At 49.2% G+C, this 15,469-nt stretch overlaps 1 protein-coding gene across 7 annotated transcripts in view; it reads left to right on the top strand.

The window, feature by feature from the left end:
- The first annotated feature begins 248 nt into the window (after window positions 1–248).
- Window positions 249–15,469, top strand: part of LOC135975004 (butyrophilin subfamily 2 member A1-like) — a 47,714-nt gene continuing 32,493 nt past the window's right edge. For 2 of the 7 annotated variants that reach the window (XM_065564948.1, XM_065564947.1), the window contains exons 1-3: window positions 249–388; window positions 11,048–11,164; window positions 13,957–14,304. In XM_065564948.1, coding sequence (XP_065421020.1) covers window positions 355–388; window positions 11,048–11,164; window positions 13,957–14,304 — 499 coding nt within the window. In that variant the 5' untranslated portion in view covers window positions 249–354. Of the gene's footprint in view, window positions 436–3,885; window positions 3,968–4,397; window positions 4,476–7,929; window positions 8,397–11,047; window positions 11,165–13,956; window positions 14,305–15,469 lie in introns of all 7 variants that reach the window. The other 5 variants (XM_065564950.1, XM_065564949.1, XM_065564951.1 and 2 more) reach the window with 5 other exon arrangements.

Here is a 15,469-nt window from a genome sequence, read left to right as displayed (position 1 = left end):
CCGAGCTGTGGCGGGCGGTGCTGGGCGGGGGAATTACTGAACCCAGCGATCCCTGGGGAGCAGGAACAGCAGCTGGGGGGCATTGACACCCCTACACTGGCTCATCCGGGAAACTGCCCCTCCCAGGCCCTTCCCCCCAGCCCCGGGCCCTGCGGGGGGGCTGGTACTTTCAGAGGAATTTGCTCCACCCACAACCAGCCCGGGACAGGGACCGTTACTTTCACTTCCCCTTACTTCTCTACTTTCAGTTTTGAAGCGCGCAGAAGGCCCAGGCAGGGGGCTCGGCCCGGTCACTTCAGCTACAAATGTCACAACAATAACGATGATGGGTCGGGTCTCAAACTCTCCTGCGGCATGACCCGTGTGCGGCACTGGGGCTGCAGCCTCGGTGAGTGACCTGGGGACCAGGGCCGAATTTGGGGGTTCGTAACCGAGGTGACTTCCTGGGGTGCCAGGATGGGGGGTGCCGGGCTTGGGGGCTGTTTTTGTTGTTAGTGATAAAAAGAAAAATCAAATGTTTGATGTAAAATGTTTCAGGTTTCCCTTATGTGGCTCATTCGTGTAGTGTAGGACACCGCTGTCTGTAGGAATTTGCAACTTAGGGGGTGCACTTCATATGCTGGGAACAAACTGACCATGCTCAATAACATGTGCTGAAGCCACTGCCCTTCACCCTGCCCTTACTAGGTGTAAGATTCTGCTGAGTGCTTTTTACAGGGGATAGAAGTGGCAAATCGGAGGAGGGGGAGAGCTCAGTGGTTTGAGCATTGGTCTGTAAACCCAGGGTTGTGAGTTCAATCCTTGAGGGGACCACTTAGGGATCTGGGGCAAAATCAGTACTTGGTCCTCCTAGTGAAGGCAGGGGGTTAGACTCAATGACCTTTCAGGGTCCCTTCCAGTTCTATGAGATAGGTATAGGTAGCCAGGGTCTGAGCAGGGGGCAAAAATTGACTGGTCAGGGGCGTCAAGCAGCTGGAAGCAGGGTTAGGAAGGTGCTGAAGGGCAAAATCAGGGAGGGGAAGGAGCCAGGGGTGAGGCGCTGCCCGAGGGTGACAGAAGGCAAAACCCCAACACAGGCAGGGGCAGAGGGTGAGTGGAGCAGTGGGGATTTTTTATTTTCCCTCTCACAGACAGCACCTCTCAGCATGGGCTTCCCAGGGCTGGGTTCTTAAAGACACAGACATCCCAATGCCTAGTCACTGCAGCGTCTCTTTGATGTAACCTACTGAGGTGCTGCAGCAGGAACTTTTTTCAGTGAGACCAGGGGGCTGTACACCCCCCTGAATTTCCCAAACACCCCTCCAGTGGTGCTGCAGCAGGAACTTTATTCAGCGAGACTAGGCCTTCCCTACACCCCCCCGGGGGGCTGTACACCCCCCTGAATTTCCCAAACACCCCTCCAGTGGTCAACTAGTTACGACAGTGTTGCCAATTTTGTCATTGGTGGGAAATTTCAATTGAAATTGAAGCATTAAAACACAATTTAAAAGCATATACAGTGTATGATAAAATACTTGTACCTGAAGAAGTAGAGTAGGTTAGAAAACTACGAACAAAGACTGGCTTCCTCACACAGCTGTTGTTTTTTCTGACAATGTCGGCACATTCGTTTCGGCAATGTCGGCCAACCTTATAATTTAAAATTATGATTTGTAAGCAAGGTCTGAATGAGCTCTCCTCTGATAGCCAGTGATGAGCCAGAGGTGGGGGGAAGGCTTCAGGACCAGACGGTATTTACATGAACTCACCTACTCTGCCTAGGTTTCCAGCAGACAGAGCTGTGTTGCCCAAGTGATCAATTTTGGCTGGTGTTGGGAGTTCCTGTACTAAACATTTTTATTATATTATAATTAATTTTTACATAAGAATGTCCATATTGGGTCAGACCAATGGTCCATCTAGCCCAGTACTCTGTCTTCCGACAGTGGTCAATGCCAGGTGCTTCAAAGGGAATTAACAGAACAGGGCAATTATTGAGTGATCCATCTCCTGTTGTCCACTCCCAGCTTCGGGCCAACAGAGGCTCTCAGAGCATGGTGTTGCATCCCTGCCCATCCTGGCTAATAGCCATTGATGGACAATATCCTCCATTAACTTATCTAGTTCTTTTTTTTAAATCCTGTTCTAGTTTTGGCCTTTATAACAGCCCTTGGCAAAAAGTTCCACAGGTTGACTGTGTGTTGTGTGAAGAAGTACTTCCTTTTGTTTGTTTTAACCCTGCTGCCTATTACTGTCATTGGGTGACCCCTAGTTCTTGTGTTATGTGAGGGAGCTTTTCACTTTCTCCACACCAGTCAAGATTTTATAGACCTCTATCATATCCCCCCCTTAGTAGTCTCTTGTCCAAGCTGAAAAGTCCCCCAGTCTTTTTAATCTCTCCTCATATGGAAGCTGTTCCACATGCCTAATCATTTCAGTTGCCCTTCTCTGTACCTTTTCCAACTCCAGTATATCTTTTTTGAGATGGGGTGACTAGGACTGCATGCAGTATTCAAGCTGTGAGCATTCCATGGATTTATATAGTAAAAGTGGAGGAGCTTGGTTTGCCAGCCTGATCAGCAAAGCCAATGCTGACAAACTATGTGAAAAGGCTGCAAAACACCAATCCTCTGGACTGCATCGACATGAAGAAAGCGTTATAAGCCAGTCATTGTCAAAGCCAATTTTAGAAGTACTTAATGAGGCTGTTAAGAATGCTGGAGACACAACACAGTTTATGCGAACAAACATGGCTGTCACATCATACTTTCTCTTTAAGCAAGAGATACCACATGCTACAAACTGGAGTCCAGTGTTAAGTGCATTGTCATTTGTTAATCCGGAAGTTGGGCACTGGTTCTGACCAAGACCAGCGAATGCTCACTATCTTTCTGCAAGAAACTCAACTGACTGGTTAGAAGCATTCAGTGCCACACTGAAAGCCTCAGCAGTTGAAAAAGTGAAGAACTCTCTCACCGCATTCAGAAAATGTGCATAAATGGCTGATGAATGCACTGATGCAAATGAGTGTCAAGTATTAAGTCTGCCTACGTTCTCTTGATAGCAGTGGTAGGTCAGTAGAAGAATTTCTAGATGTTCAGGTTATAGAAGACACATCGCCTGCATCTCTGACAACCCACAACTTAAAGAGTTAAATACTTGTCAATTGAACCCCAAACACATGGCTGATTGTGGATTTGATGGAGCTGCAAACTTCTCTGGAAAACATGGTGGAGTACAAGCTTTGCTCAGAGAAAAGAGTAACTCTAATCTCTCCTATACACACTGCAGAGGCCATCTACTCCAACTAGCACTAGTACAAGCTGCAGAATCTTCAAAAGGCATTTAAAAAGCTATACATTTAATCAAATATCGGGGGGTAGTCGTGTTAGTCTGTATCCACACACAAAAATGAGGAGTCCGGTGGCACCTTAAAGACTAACAGATTTATTTGGACATAAGCTTTTGTGGGTAAAAAAACCCACTTCTTCAGATGCATGGAGTGAAAATTACAGATGCAGGCATTATTATACTGACACATGAAGAGAAGGGAGTTACCTCACAAGTGGAGAACCAGTGTTGACAGGGCCAATTCAGTCAGGATGGATGTAGTCCACTCCCAATAGTTGATGTGGAGGTGTCAATACCAAGAGCAGGAAAGTTGTTTTTGTAGTGAGCCAGCCACTCCCAGTCCCTATTCAAGCCCAAATTAATGGTTTTAAATTTGCAAATGAATTTTAGTTCTGCAGTTTCTCTTTGAAGTCTGTTTTTCAAGTTTTTTTGTTCAAGTATGGCTACTTTTAAATCTGTTATTGAATGTCCAGGGAGATTGAAATGTTCTCCTACTGGCTTTTGTATGTTACTGTTCCTGATGTCCGATTTGTGTCCATTTATTCTTTTATGTAGAGACTGTCCGGTTTGGCCAATGTACTTGGCAGAGGGGCATTGCTGGCACATGATGGAATATATCACATTAGTAGATGTGCAGGTAAATGAGTCCCTCATGGTGTGGCTCATGTGGTTGGGTCCTCTGATGGTGTTGCTAGACTAGATATGGGGACAGAGTAGGCAACGAGTTTTGTTACAGGGATTGGCTCCTGGGTTAGTGTTTCTGTGGTATGGTGTATAGTCGCTGGTGAGTATTTGCTTCAGGTTGGGGAGCTGTCTGTAAGAGAGGACTGGCCTGCCTCCCAAGATCTGTGAGAGTGAAGGATCATTTTCCAGGATAGGTTGAAGATCATTGATGATGTGCTGGAGAGGTTTTAGCTGGGGGCTGTACATGATGGCCAGTGGTTTTCTGTTATTTTCACTGCTAGGGCACTGGTACAGTCGGTCAGTAACAGCTCAGGACAATGATACAAGGACGATGTCTGGTGACCTGTGTGAAGTGAGCTCTTGGGTCTTCGTCTATTTCCTAGGGAACTGGAGCCCACATCACCTCATCCACCATCACAATCGGAACTGATGCAGATGCTGTTTGGAGTCTCAGCACAGAGGTGAAACATCCACTGGACACAGAGTGACTGATTCAGATCTCTACAGGGGGCCCTGCCCTTGGGGTCTCAGTCTGTGCCGCTGCATGAAGTGAACGTGGCCACAGACTCTGCTAAGTTGTTTTATTTTACTTGTACCAGGAAACCTGTGAAGGAAACTGACACTGTGCAGAGGGTTTTCTCTGCTGATCTTGGGCTGCTGCTAAGCTTCTGTCCAGCTGCCTGCCCTTGTCACACTCCTCACAACCAGAACTCTGTAGGGGTGTCTCTCTAGTGCAGAGGGAAGCCTGGGCAGGTGGGTGGTAAATAAATATTATTTCCCTTATTACAGCTGGGCCCAGTGTATTCCTCGGTTCTTAGGCTGCAGAATTCACCTCTTGCTGCAGATATTGGGCTCCAGAATCTCCATCTGCATCTTCAGAAATCACAGGGGGGATTTTCAAAACCACATAAAACATTTGGATGCCCAGTTCCCATTTGAAATTAATGGGAATTGAGCACCCAATTCATATAGACTTCAAGGGCAGAAGGGGTCATCATGATCATTTAGTCTGACCTCCTGCACATTGCAGACTACAGAACCTCATCCACCCACTCCTATAATAGACCCCTAGCCTCTGGCTGAGCTACTGAAGTTCTCAAGTCATGACTTTAAGTAATAGAGAATCGACTATTTACTCTAGTTCAGGCCTGCACAACATGCGGCCTGCGTGGGCTCATTGTGCGGCCCGCGGGGGTTGAGTAGATGGGCTCACTGGGCGGGCGGAGGGGGAGTGAGTAGACAAGTGGCGGGTGAGGGAGGGGGGCTGAGTAGGTGAGCGAGTGGGCAGTGGCAGGGAATGAGTAGGCGAGCTGGGAGGGTGGAGGGCTGAGGAGGCAAGCGGGTGGGCAGTGGCGGGGGGTGAGTAGGTGAGCCGGGGCAAGGGGGCTGAGGAGGCGAGTGGTGAGTCGGTGGCTGACCTGTTCTACTGATCTGGTCTTGCTCCCATCCCCTCTTCCAGGGCCGGCTCCAGGCACCAGCAAAACAAGCAGGTGCTTGGGGTGGTACATTTCTAGGGGCGGCGTTCTGCCGCCGGCCACCATAGGTGCCGACTCCGGGGCATGGGAAAAAAGTGCCCTCGCTGCCCCAGATCGCCTCCACTCCACCTGCTCCCCTGAGCGCGCCGCCACCGCTCCGCTTCTTCTCCCTCCCTACCAGGCTTGCTGCGTGCAAAACAGCTGTTTCGCGCAGCAAGGCTGGGAGGGAGGAGAAGCCAAGCGGCGGGGCGCTCGGGGGAGGTGGCGGAGGTGAGCTGGAGCGGGGAGTGGTTCCTCTACCCCCCGTTACTTCCTGCACCCCCCCACCTTAGCTCACCTCCGCTCCGCCTGCTCCCCTGAATGCGCCGCCGCTCTGCTTCTCCCCCCTCCCTCCCAGGCTTGCCATGTGCGAAACCGCTATTTTGCGCAGCAAGGCTGGGAGGGAGGAGAAGCCGAGCGGCGGGCGCTCGGGGGAAGTGGTGGTGGTGGAGCGGAGGTGAGCTGGAGTGGGGAGCGGTTCCTCAGTTGTTTTCTTTAGAGTAATATGGCCCTCGCCGCTTTATGAGTTGTGCAGGCCTGCTCTAGTTTAAATCAGAAAGTGACGCGTGCCTCAATATGCAGAGGAAGAGGGAAAAAAACAGGGTCTCTGCCAATCTGACCTAACATTCCTTCCTGACCCCCAAAATGGTGATCACTTAGACTCTGAACATGTCAGCAAGACCCACCAAGCAGACACCTGGGAAAGAATTCTCTGTAGCAACTCAGAGCCCTCCCCATCTAATGTCCCATCTCTGGCCATTGGAGATATTTGCTACAGTCACAGATGGGGTACATGGCACGGTAGGCAATGTCATCATACCATCCCCAGCTGGCTGTGAAACCCCAGCCTAAGTTTCTAGCTTTACGGTTGCAGAGATAACTTTGAAAATGGGAACAGGTAATGACTGCCTGAAACAGCAGCTCTGAAAAGAGAGAACTGCACCAGGCATCTGAGTCAAGGCCCCATGGAGCTTATGCTGGTATGTTATATTATACGTTGTATTAATGTGGATGGAATCAATGGGCACAAAGAACCAAAGGTGTTAACATGACCCTGTCACTTTCTAATATTAAGCACTTTTAGACAAGGTTCGGGGTTTGGTTTTCAGAGACCTCAGCCTGCTGAGTCCCATGGCAAACACACCATGAAACATCCCTTTAACCTTTTATTAAAGATACAGAAAAGAACAAAGGGTTAGAACATTTGATATTTAAAGTATTGAGTCAGGCTCTCATTTTAATAACATGCCTTGTTTCCTTTAGCTGCAGAGAGATTTTAGAAGGAAGCACCCCCTGTATGTCAGTCTTTATGGTTTCAGAGTGGTGGCCGTGTTAGTCTGTATCAGCAAAAGCAACAACGAGCCCTTGTGGCACCTTAAAGACTAACAAATGTATTTTGGCATAAGCTTTTGTGGGCTAAAACCCACTTCATCAGATGCGTGGAGTGAAAAATACAGTAAGCAGTATAAATATTACAGCACATGAAAAGATGGGAGTTGCCTTACTAAGTGTGGGGGTCAGTGCTAAAGAGGCCAATTCAATTAAGGTGGAAGTGGCCTATTCTCAAAAGTTGACAAGAAGGGGTGAATATCAAAGGAGGGAAAATTAGAAATGATAATAGCTGTTCTTTTGAGTAAAAGGGAAGAAGTTAGTTGAGATGGGCTGGAGCTGCCATTACTTCTGTGAAAGTCCAATCCCGTTTCCTAGACAACCAAACAAGACAAGCCCAGGAGGGGAGAGAAAAAACAGCAAAGAGAGGAAATGCACCTTCTGTCTGTGAGTCTGACTCTGACTTGTAGCCTCGCTGCTGGAGAATCACAGCACACGGTCTGATCAGCCACTCCGAGGACAGAGCAAACTTTTATCAGCATCGGGCTGTTTAGGGCATTGCTTGTAGCTGCTTCTTTGTGGCCACAGAAGGCTCACTTCTCACAGCTCAGCTCACCATTCAGGGACATTTTTACCCTGAACCTCACAACATTCCCCGGTGATGGAATTTAGCATTTTTCCAAGATCCCAGAGAATTCAGCAGGTTTGTTGCATGCAGCCTGGCACCATCTTGCTTTTTTGTTTTCCTGGCTTGCTGGCACCTGCGTCTTGGAGAAGAGCAGAGCAGCTGGGGCCAAGGAGAGGAGTGTCTGAGCCAGGCTGTCTGAACAACATTGCAGGAGCTGAGGTCCAAAGGGTGGGGCTGGGCCACCTGGAGAGTATAGCAACAAACCCTATCCCCCAAATAGTCATTGGTTAATTTTGCATCAGTGAGCATTTTCAGCCACAAGCCCTGCATGCGTTTGGAGGGTGGGGCTGGGAATGAGGAATATTCCAGGGCACTAGAGTAAATTAACCTGGCCACTGAGTCTAGCGGCTGCTGAAGCAGACTTTGGTCCCATTCTTTACACAGGACTGAGGTAATTACAGCAACTCCTGGAGCACAAGAAAGCAGCCTGCAGAACTGACTGTGTCACCAGTTGAAGTTAAGAGCTGAGGCTTCTAGCACGAAAGCTGCCCTCTCACTAGCGCTGTGGGTGTGTCAGAGGAATTTGATCTTTGTGCCATAACCATCCTGAGGAGGAGCCAGTCACGGTCACGTTCCAGCCTCCATCCTTCTTTTGGTTTTGAAGCTGGTGGATGGGCCAAGAGAGGAGGGGGCTTCCATTCAATATAAATGTATGAACTTAACGAAAAGCTCAGGGGCAGGCTGGAGTTAATCCCTGTGGCTCCCTGACCCCTCCGGCAGGATGGATGTTACAGCCTGGGAAAGTGGCGTAGTCACTGGGAGCAGGAGCTCTGCCTAGAGAGAATGGCTCTGGGGGCTAGCGAAGCTGGGAGATTGGAACGGCTCAGAAATTACTCCACAGGACTCCGCAGGTAGGGGGTTCACTCACTGCAACCCCAGCTGAATTGTTGCCCTGGTATTTCCTGGATCATGGCACTGATTAGTCAGAGGAGCTGTTTCTATGAAAGGGCCTCGCTCCTGGGATTTGGGGGATAAAGTGCCCTCTCCACTGCCAGGTTCATGTCTGTTTTCTGTTCTGCTCTATTTACTGACAGCTGTAGCCTGGGCCGGCTCCAGGCACCAGCCCAGGAAGCAGGTGCTTGGGGCGGCCCCTGGAAGGGGGTGGCACGTCCGCCTCTTCGGCAGCGGGTCCCTCAGTCCATGTCGGAGGGAAGGACCTACTGCCGAATTGCCACCGAAGAACGAAGCGGCGGCCGTAGAGTTCCCGATCGCACCTTTTTTTTTTTTTGCTTTGGGCGGCAAAATCTATGGAGCCAGCCCTGGCTGTAGGAACCGATCGCCAGTTGTAATTCTCCTGTGGGGCACGGTTCGGCGTGTGCAGGTGTTTTCATCATCAGCTCACCACCATGAATTTCCAGAGTGAGAGGGTGAAAGATGGAAGGGAAACACCTGGGGCCAGATTGGGTGCAACTGATGCAGGGAGGGGGAGAATTTCTAAAGCTCCTAAGGGATTCAGGAGCACAAGCCCATTGATCCCAACTCCCCTGTGGTTGTGAAAATCTCCCCTCCCCCCCAAATGTGAATTGCACCTGTCTGTGCCCTCAAGGCCCTTTGCATTTGAGGGGGGGGGTCTCACCCCAAGGGAGGGTGTTTCCCTCAGGGGGGTTTCTGGCAGGGAGGGGGGAGCTTTACCTCTCACTGGCAGGTTATCAGCGGCCACCACCGAATGCAGGTGCTCAGTGAGTGACTCCCCCGCCAGCCCTGCTCTCACCTACTTCCTCCCCAGTGCGGCTGCTCTTTGGGCCGTGCCAGCCCCTGCTGCTGTCCTGGCCTAAGGCAGGTTACAGCCACTTCACCCTGTCACAGCCCAGACCCAGCCAGAGCTTCCATCGGCGCTATGTGGTGTGAGCCCCTCCCCCCCCGCCCCGCCCTTCACAGCAACGCAGCCTCTTGCAGGCGCTGGCGGCCATGGAGGCCTAGGGCCGCGTTTCCAAGAGAGCTCAGCTCTGAACTGCTCCCAGGCAGGTGCCTGTGTGACGTGGGCAGGTTCCCCAGGGGCTCTGAGCAGCCGCATTCGGGAGGGGATGACAGGCGATGGAGCAACCCCTGACAGGTCTGCATTGCACCCCAAACTATCACAGACACTGCAGAAAAGGGTCACAAACATTATTTAGGGGCTGGAGCAAACGCCTCACAGTAGGAGACTGAAGGAGATGGATCTGTTCAGTTTAGCAAAGAGAAGAGTGAGAGGTGACTTTCTGTCATGGATTCACAAGGTCTGGTCTGTGCCCTGGCCTTCAGCCAGGCCTTTGGGAGTGACCCCTTGATTGTGCTGGACCCCACGATCCACACAGTTCCACAGAGGCAAGTCCATGGCTTCAGTGACTCAGAAACTGGGCCTTTGAGCACCAGCGACCCCTGGCTTTCTCCATGGCTCCCTGCAGCAAGTCCAACAAGCCAGACTCCTGCAGCAGACTTGTTCTACCCCTTCAGGGCTCAGTGTTCTCAGTGAGTATCTGCAGAGACACCAGGCACCTTTTCCACACCAACTAACCATGTGTTAGTCACCTGGCCTATGGAGTCTGAAAGTCCTTAGGTCAGCACAGAGAAGCAAAGTTGAAGAGAGGGTTCAGCCTGGCCAGAGCTGGGGCTCTGCCGAGCCGTGCTGCTGGAGGGTCCCGCTTGGCTCGCTCTCTCCCTGTCCCTTTTTTGTCTCTCAGTCCAAAGTGAGTCCCTGTGTGCCTGTGAGCCCAGTTCTTTAACACAGACACCTGGCACCTTCGCCCTTTGCTCTTCAGCTCTGGGCTATTGCTCCTTTTCCCTGTAGAGAGGTGGGGGGAACAAACTTGGTCTAGGAGTTGATGCTTAATCGTTGAGGCTTCCCGTTGTCTTTTCAAGATCCTCCATTGATATGTGTTGATTCCAGGCCAGACAGTCCGAGTGGTTCTACATCTCAGACACCTAGCCTGTTCGGCCACGTCCCAGCGAGAGAAGCAATTCTTTCCCCCGAAGCAGCAGCGATGCCAAGGGGATTGGTACAGAGTCCTACCGATTGTTCATAAAAATATTTCAGTAAAATTCCCCACCTGTCACACCTTCATGGAGAAAACACAGGGTACTAAAGGGCTCTTTAATACAGTGGAGGAAGGCATAACAAGAACCAACGCTGGAAGTTAAAACTGGAGAAATTCTCGTTCGAATTAAGGAACAGAATTATATCAGTGAGGGTGATTAATAATTGGAATGAACTACCCAGGGAAGTGGTGAATTGTCTGTCTCTTGCTGTCTTCAGATCAACGATTGGTGACTTTCCGGAAGATGCTTCAGTCAAACACAAGTTTGGGCTCAGTACAGGGGTAAATGGGTGAGAGTCTTTGGCCTGTGGCACAGATCAGACTAGATGATCTAATGGCCCCTCTGACCTTAGTCTATGAATATTGGGAAGTGCGCTAATGTAAACATAACTGATCAGTGGACCAGGGCTATGAAAGTCAGACAACCTGGCACTGTCACTGCATCCCACTCACTCGCCGTCTGGTTTGTTATTTCTCCTGTTCCTCAGACCAAGCTACGATGATGGAGAATGTTCCCTTGTTCTCCCCCGGCACCACAGTGAGCTCCGCTCTGCCCGGCTACGTCGCTCTCTGCCTCACTCTACAGGTTCACAGGCTGGTGTCAGGTAGGAGCTCTGGGATCCTCGCTGGGTTTGCTGCTGTTGCTATTGCTGGTCATCACCATCCACCTCACATCACTGCCTTGTCTTGTAAATCACGTCTGCTCAACCTGCCCACAACCAGCAACATGGAGAAATCACAGGGTACACCTGGGTCCCCAGTAACCAGGGTTACTATCTATACACCATCTTGTCAGGCCTTGACACTACATCCATCCTCATGCTTTGGCTGATTTTTGGCAGCGTCTAAAACACAGAGAGCACCACTACAGGGTTCGCAAACTATTTAAAAGGACACTATCCAATTCCTATACACGGCACTGACAGACCGAATACATCACAAATTAGACTCTTCAGCCACGAAGGAGTCCTGAATCCTAGGCTCTCCAGTTTAGACGTAACAACCCACAAGTCATTCATGCTGCACTAGGCACATCTGACTAGAGCTCAGAGCTAGACCTCATCTCACAGTGAGGATGTGAAGATATTTGCTGGCTTCTTCATTCTGTGCCTTCAGTGAAGCCCTGATAGTGACCCACTCCACCCCCAGGCTGGCTCCACAGCTACTCGGGCATTTTTGTTCCCCCCCGCTGTGGTTTCCATCCTGTTAATTTAACCAACTCTCTCCGTCTCTCCTGATGCTGAGTCTCTGCACCGAGACTCCCACATCCTGCGCAGTTCCATAGTGACCGATTCTCTGTTTCTTGCTCTTTTCTATCTGCCTCCTTCTCCCTCTCCATTATCTGACCTCTGACTTTACCTTTAAAGCCAGTGCCTGCATAGTGATGATCTGTTTTCATATCTTTACACCTTGTAAGCCTTTACACCCCCCCTCCTGCAGATGAGGAGGCCCCTGTGCTGGAGCAGCATGAAAAGGCCTTGGTGTATCAGAGAACCAGGCCCCCAGTACCATTATCCCCACGGTGTCCATGAGAAGTTAGAGCTTTATTCAGAGATAATAGGGACAATGTATAACACTCACATGAGAACTCTGTGTGACAGATGTTGCAGCCATGTGCGGCATTTTGCGGACTATCAAATTCACTTTATGAATGTTCTGTTTATTTTTGTACCCCCTTTATCAATGGTATCTATACATGTTATATGTATCTTTGTGGGTTTGAGATTGTAATCTATGTCATGGGGGAGGTGTGACGGGTTGGATCACAGAAACCCCCTTGGGAGCTGCCACCCGATGTGCCAAGACTACTTCTAGCCCTGCTTTCCCTGCCAGCTCAGGACTCCAGCACCCTGTCTTGCTGAGCCAGACACTCCCGTCTGCTCCAACAAAGACCCAGGGTCTGAACTACTTGCCCCAAAGTTGCAGGTTTACCTGAAAGCAGCTAGAAGAAGTGTGCTTGTCTTTAACACCCAGATGCCCAACTCCCAATGGGGTCTAAACCAAAATAAATCCATTTTACCCTGTATAAAGCTTATGCAGGGTAAACTTATAAATTGTTCACCCTCTATAACACTGATAGAGAGAGATGCACAGTTGTTTGCTCCCCCAGGTATTAATACATACTCTGGGTCAATTAATAAGTAAAAAGTGATTTTATTAAATACAGAAAGTAGGATTTAAATGGTTCCAAGTAGTAACAGACAGAACAAAGAAAGTCACCAAGCAAAATAAAATAAAATGTGCAAATCTATGTATAATCAAACTGAATACAGATAATCTCACCCTCAGAGATGCTTCAGTCAGTTTTTTCCTCAGACTGGACACCTTCCAGGCCTGGGCACGATTCTTTCCCCTGGTACAGCTCTTGTTCCAGCTCAGGTGGTAGCTAGGGGATTCTTCATGATGGCTCCTCTCCCCCTTTGTTCTGTTCCACACCTTTATATATCTTTTGCATAAGGCAGGAATCCTTTGTCCCTCTCTGGGTTCCCACCCCCGCCTTCTCAATGGAAAGACACTAGGTTAAAGATGGATTCCAGTTCAGGTGACATGATCACATGTCACTGCAAGACTTCATTGCCCATTTGCCAGTACACATGTGTACAGGAAGACTTACAGGTAAAACACAGCCATCTGCAGACAATGATTCTGGTTAATGGGAGTCATCAAGATTCCAAACCACCATTAATGGCCCACACTTTGCATAATTACAATAGGCCCTCAGAGTTATATTTCATATTTCTAGTTTCAGATACAAGAGTGGTACATTTATACAAATAGGATGATCACACCCAGTAGATTATAAGCTTTGTAATGATACCTTACAAGAGACCTTTTGCATGAAGCATATTCCAGCTTCATTATATTCACTCATTAGAATATTTTTATAAAACCATATAGACTGCAACATCACAGGAGGGTTACCCCATCTCCTTCAGAATTTGCAAACCATGGGGGGTAATTACTTGTGGGACAGGTAACAGCTCCAGAGAAGTACCACTCCTAGGGAGAATTGCATAAACTGGGTTAGACCAGGTCCCAGAAGCCCAAGAGAACAAAGATTTTCGGTATAAAAGCTGGATTTGAACTGCCCAGAAGCCCGAGATCTTCGGCGGCAAAGTGACAGGACCTGTTAACCAAGAGGATAGACCCTAAGAAAAAGGTTTGAAAGACTTTGGAACCTTCCAGAGAGTCCCATGTGCTACATGAGAATTTTTTCGGATAAGTGGAGTATGTGTTCAGACCTTTTATTGATTTATGCTCCGTCAAGCTTTTGACGTTAAATGGTCTTTCACTTCTGATGCAGGGCGCTCTCTTACTGTATGTCTTACTGCTGAATTAATGCCAAACCCCAGCCCCTCGCCAATTTAATTTCCTTTTTTCATTGTATATTTCACAGCACAATTCACAGTGACTGGACCTGACCGTCCAATCGCTGCCTTCGTAGGTGGGGAGGCCGTCCTGCCCTGCCACCTCTCCCCCAGGATGAGCGCTGAGAACATGGAGCTGAGATGGTTCCGATCCCAGTTCTCTGCAGTCGTGCACCTGTACCGTGGTGGGCGGGATCAGTATGGACAGCAGATGCCGGAATATCGAGGAAGAACTGAGCTCTTGAAAGATGACATCACCAATGGGAGTGTTTCCCTGAGAATACGCAATATCCGACCCTCCGATGATGGACAATACAAATGTTTTTTTCAGTCCAGTGTCTCTTATGAAGATGCTATATTGGAAGTGCAGGTGGCAGGTCAGTGACTTGTTCCGATGTTTTAATGTCTTCAACAGGGTAATAAGTGGAGTCAGGAGGGTTCATTGTGAGATTACACAATTTTTTTCATTATAGTGGGTCAGGGTCTCTGCTCTGGATAAGGTTGATTCTAGTTTGCTGTTTAATATCTGTTTTTTCTAAGTTCTCTAAAACCTGGACGCATACTCAGGTTGTCTTGAAAATTGCTGTGACTCATTGGACTCTGGGGTCGGGTTAGTGGCCCAAGTTTGAGGGCATTAGAGCAAGGAGTTAATGAGACACACTAACACTCCTAAACAGTCAGGCGACATTAACATGTTGTGGTTATTACAATTATTTTGTGCACATGGGGGAAAAAATGGCTGATCCTTCCCACACTGATGCCACCAGCTGGGATTGATTTCGGCTCGTGTCTGGCCCCTTCAGGGTAACAGTGGCTGATACACAGGGCCCTGTAGCCCAGAGCCTGGTCTAAGAATGGGAGAATTGAGGAATTCCCTGCTTCCAGGACAGGTAGAGGCAGGAGGCCTGACCCCTGAACATGCTGTCAGAGAGACCAGCAAGGGGACAGAAGTGCAGCTAGTTCTGTATCCAGGACATGAGGTTTAGGCCACGTGTAGTGAACACCTGGGTCTACCCTCAAACACTGAGCCTACTCCACACTCACCACCCCCAACTTGCAAAATGTTATCGCCTTGTCACCTTTGCCCTGTGGGTGTGGATTTCTTCTGGGACGTTACCTTCACTTACCCCTCACCAAGCCTTGGTGATCACTGACATATCTGATACCAGGCTGCTGACAATCCCCATGGCAAGGAGTCTGTGCCCTGCTACTGACAGAGCCTGCACTGCTCAGTGCTGAAATGAGGCATGATTCATCCCTCAAGGTACACCTGCACCTCTCCTGATGTCACTGTGACAGCTCTGCCAATATGCTCCAAATAATCCCCCCACTGGTCATTACAGCTACACCAAGCAGAGTGGATGCAGCTTTAGTGCATGCAACCAATTCCCAGTGGTTATTGCCAGCTCCAAAGGGGCATAGTTAAGGTTGTTTGGGTGTTTACCTTCCTGATGGATTTCCTAGTTTTAGAGGTCTGAGTATTGCTGAACTCAGCATTCTGGAAGTGTATGAGATAATACAGAGTTAAGGTTGCCTGGAGGT

Source organism: Chrysemys picta, chromosome 12 (genome assembly GCF_011386835.1).
Source record: "Chrysemys picta bellii isolate R12L10 chromosome 12, ASM1138683v2, whole genome shotgun sequence".
NCBI lineage: Eukaryota > Metazoa > Chordata > Testudines > Emydidae > Chrysemys > Chrysemys picta.
The sequence above is the reverse complement of the archived record's forward strand: the minus strand, read 5'-3'. Positions and strand labels throughout refer to the sequence as shown.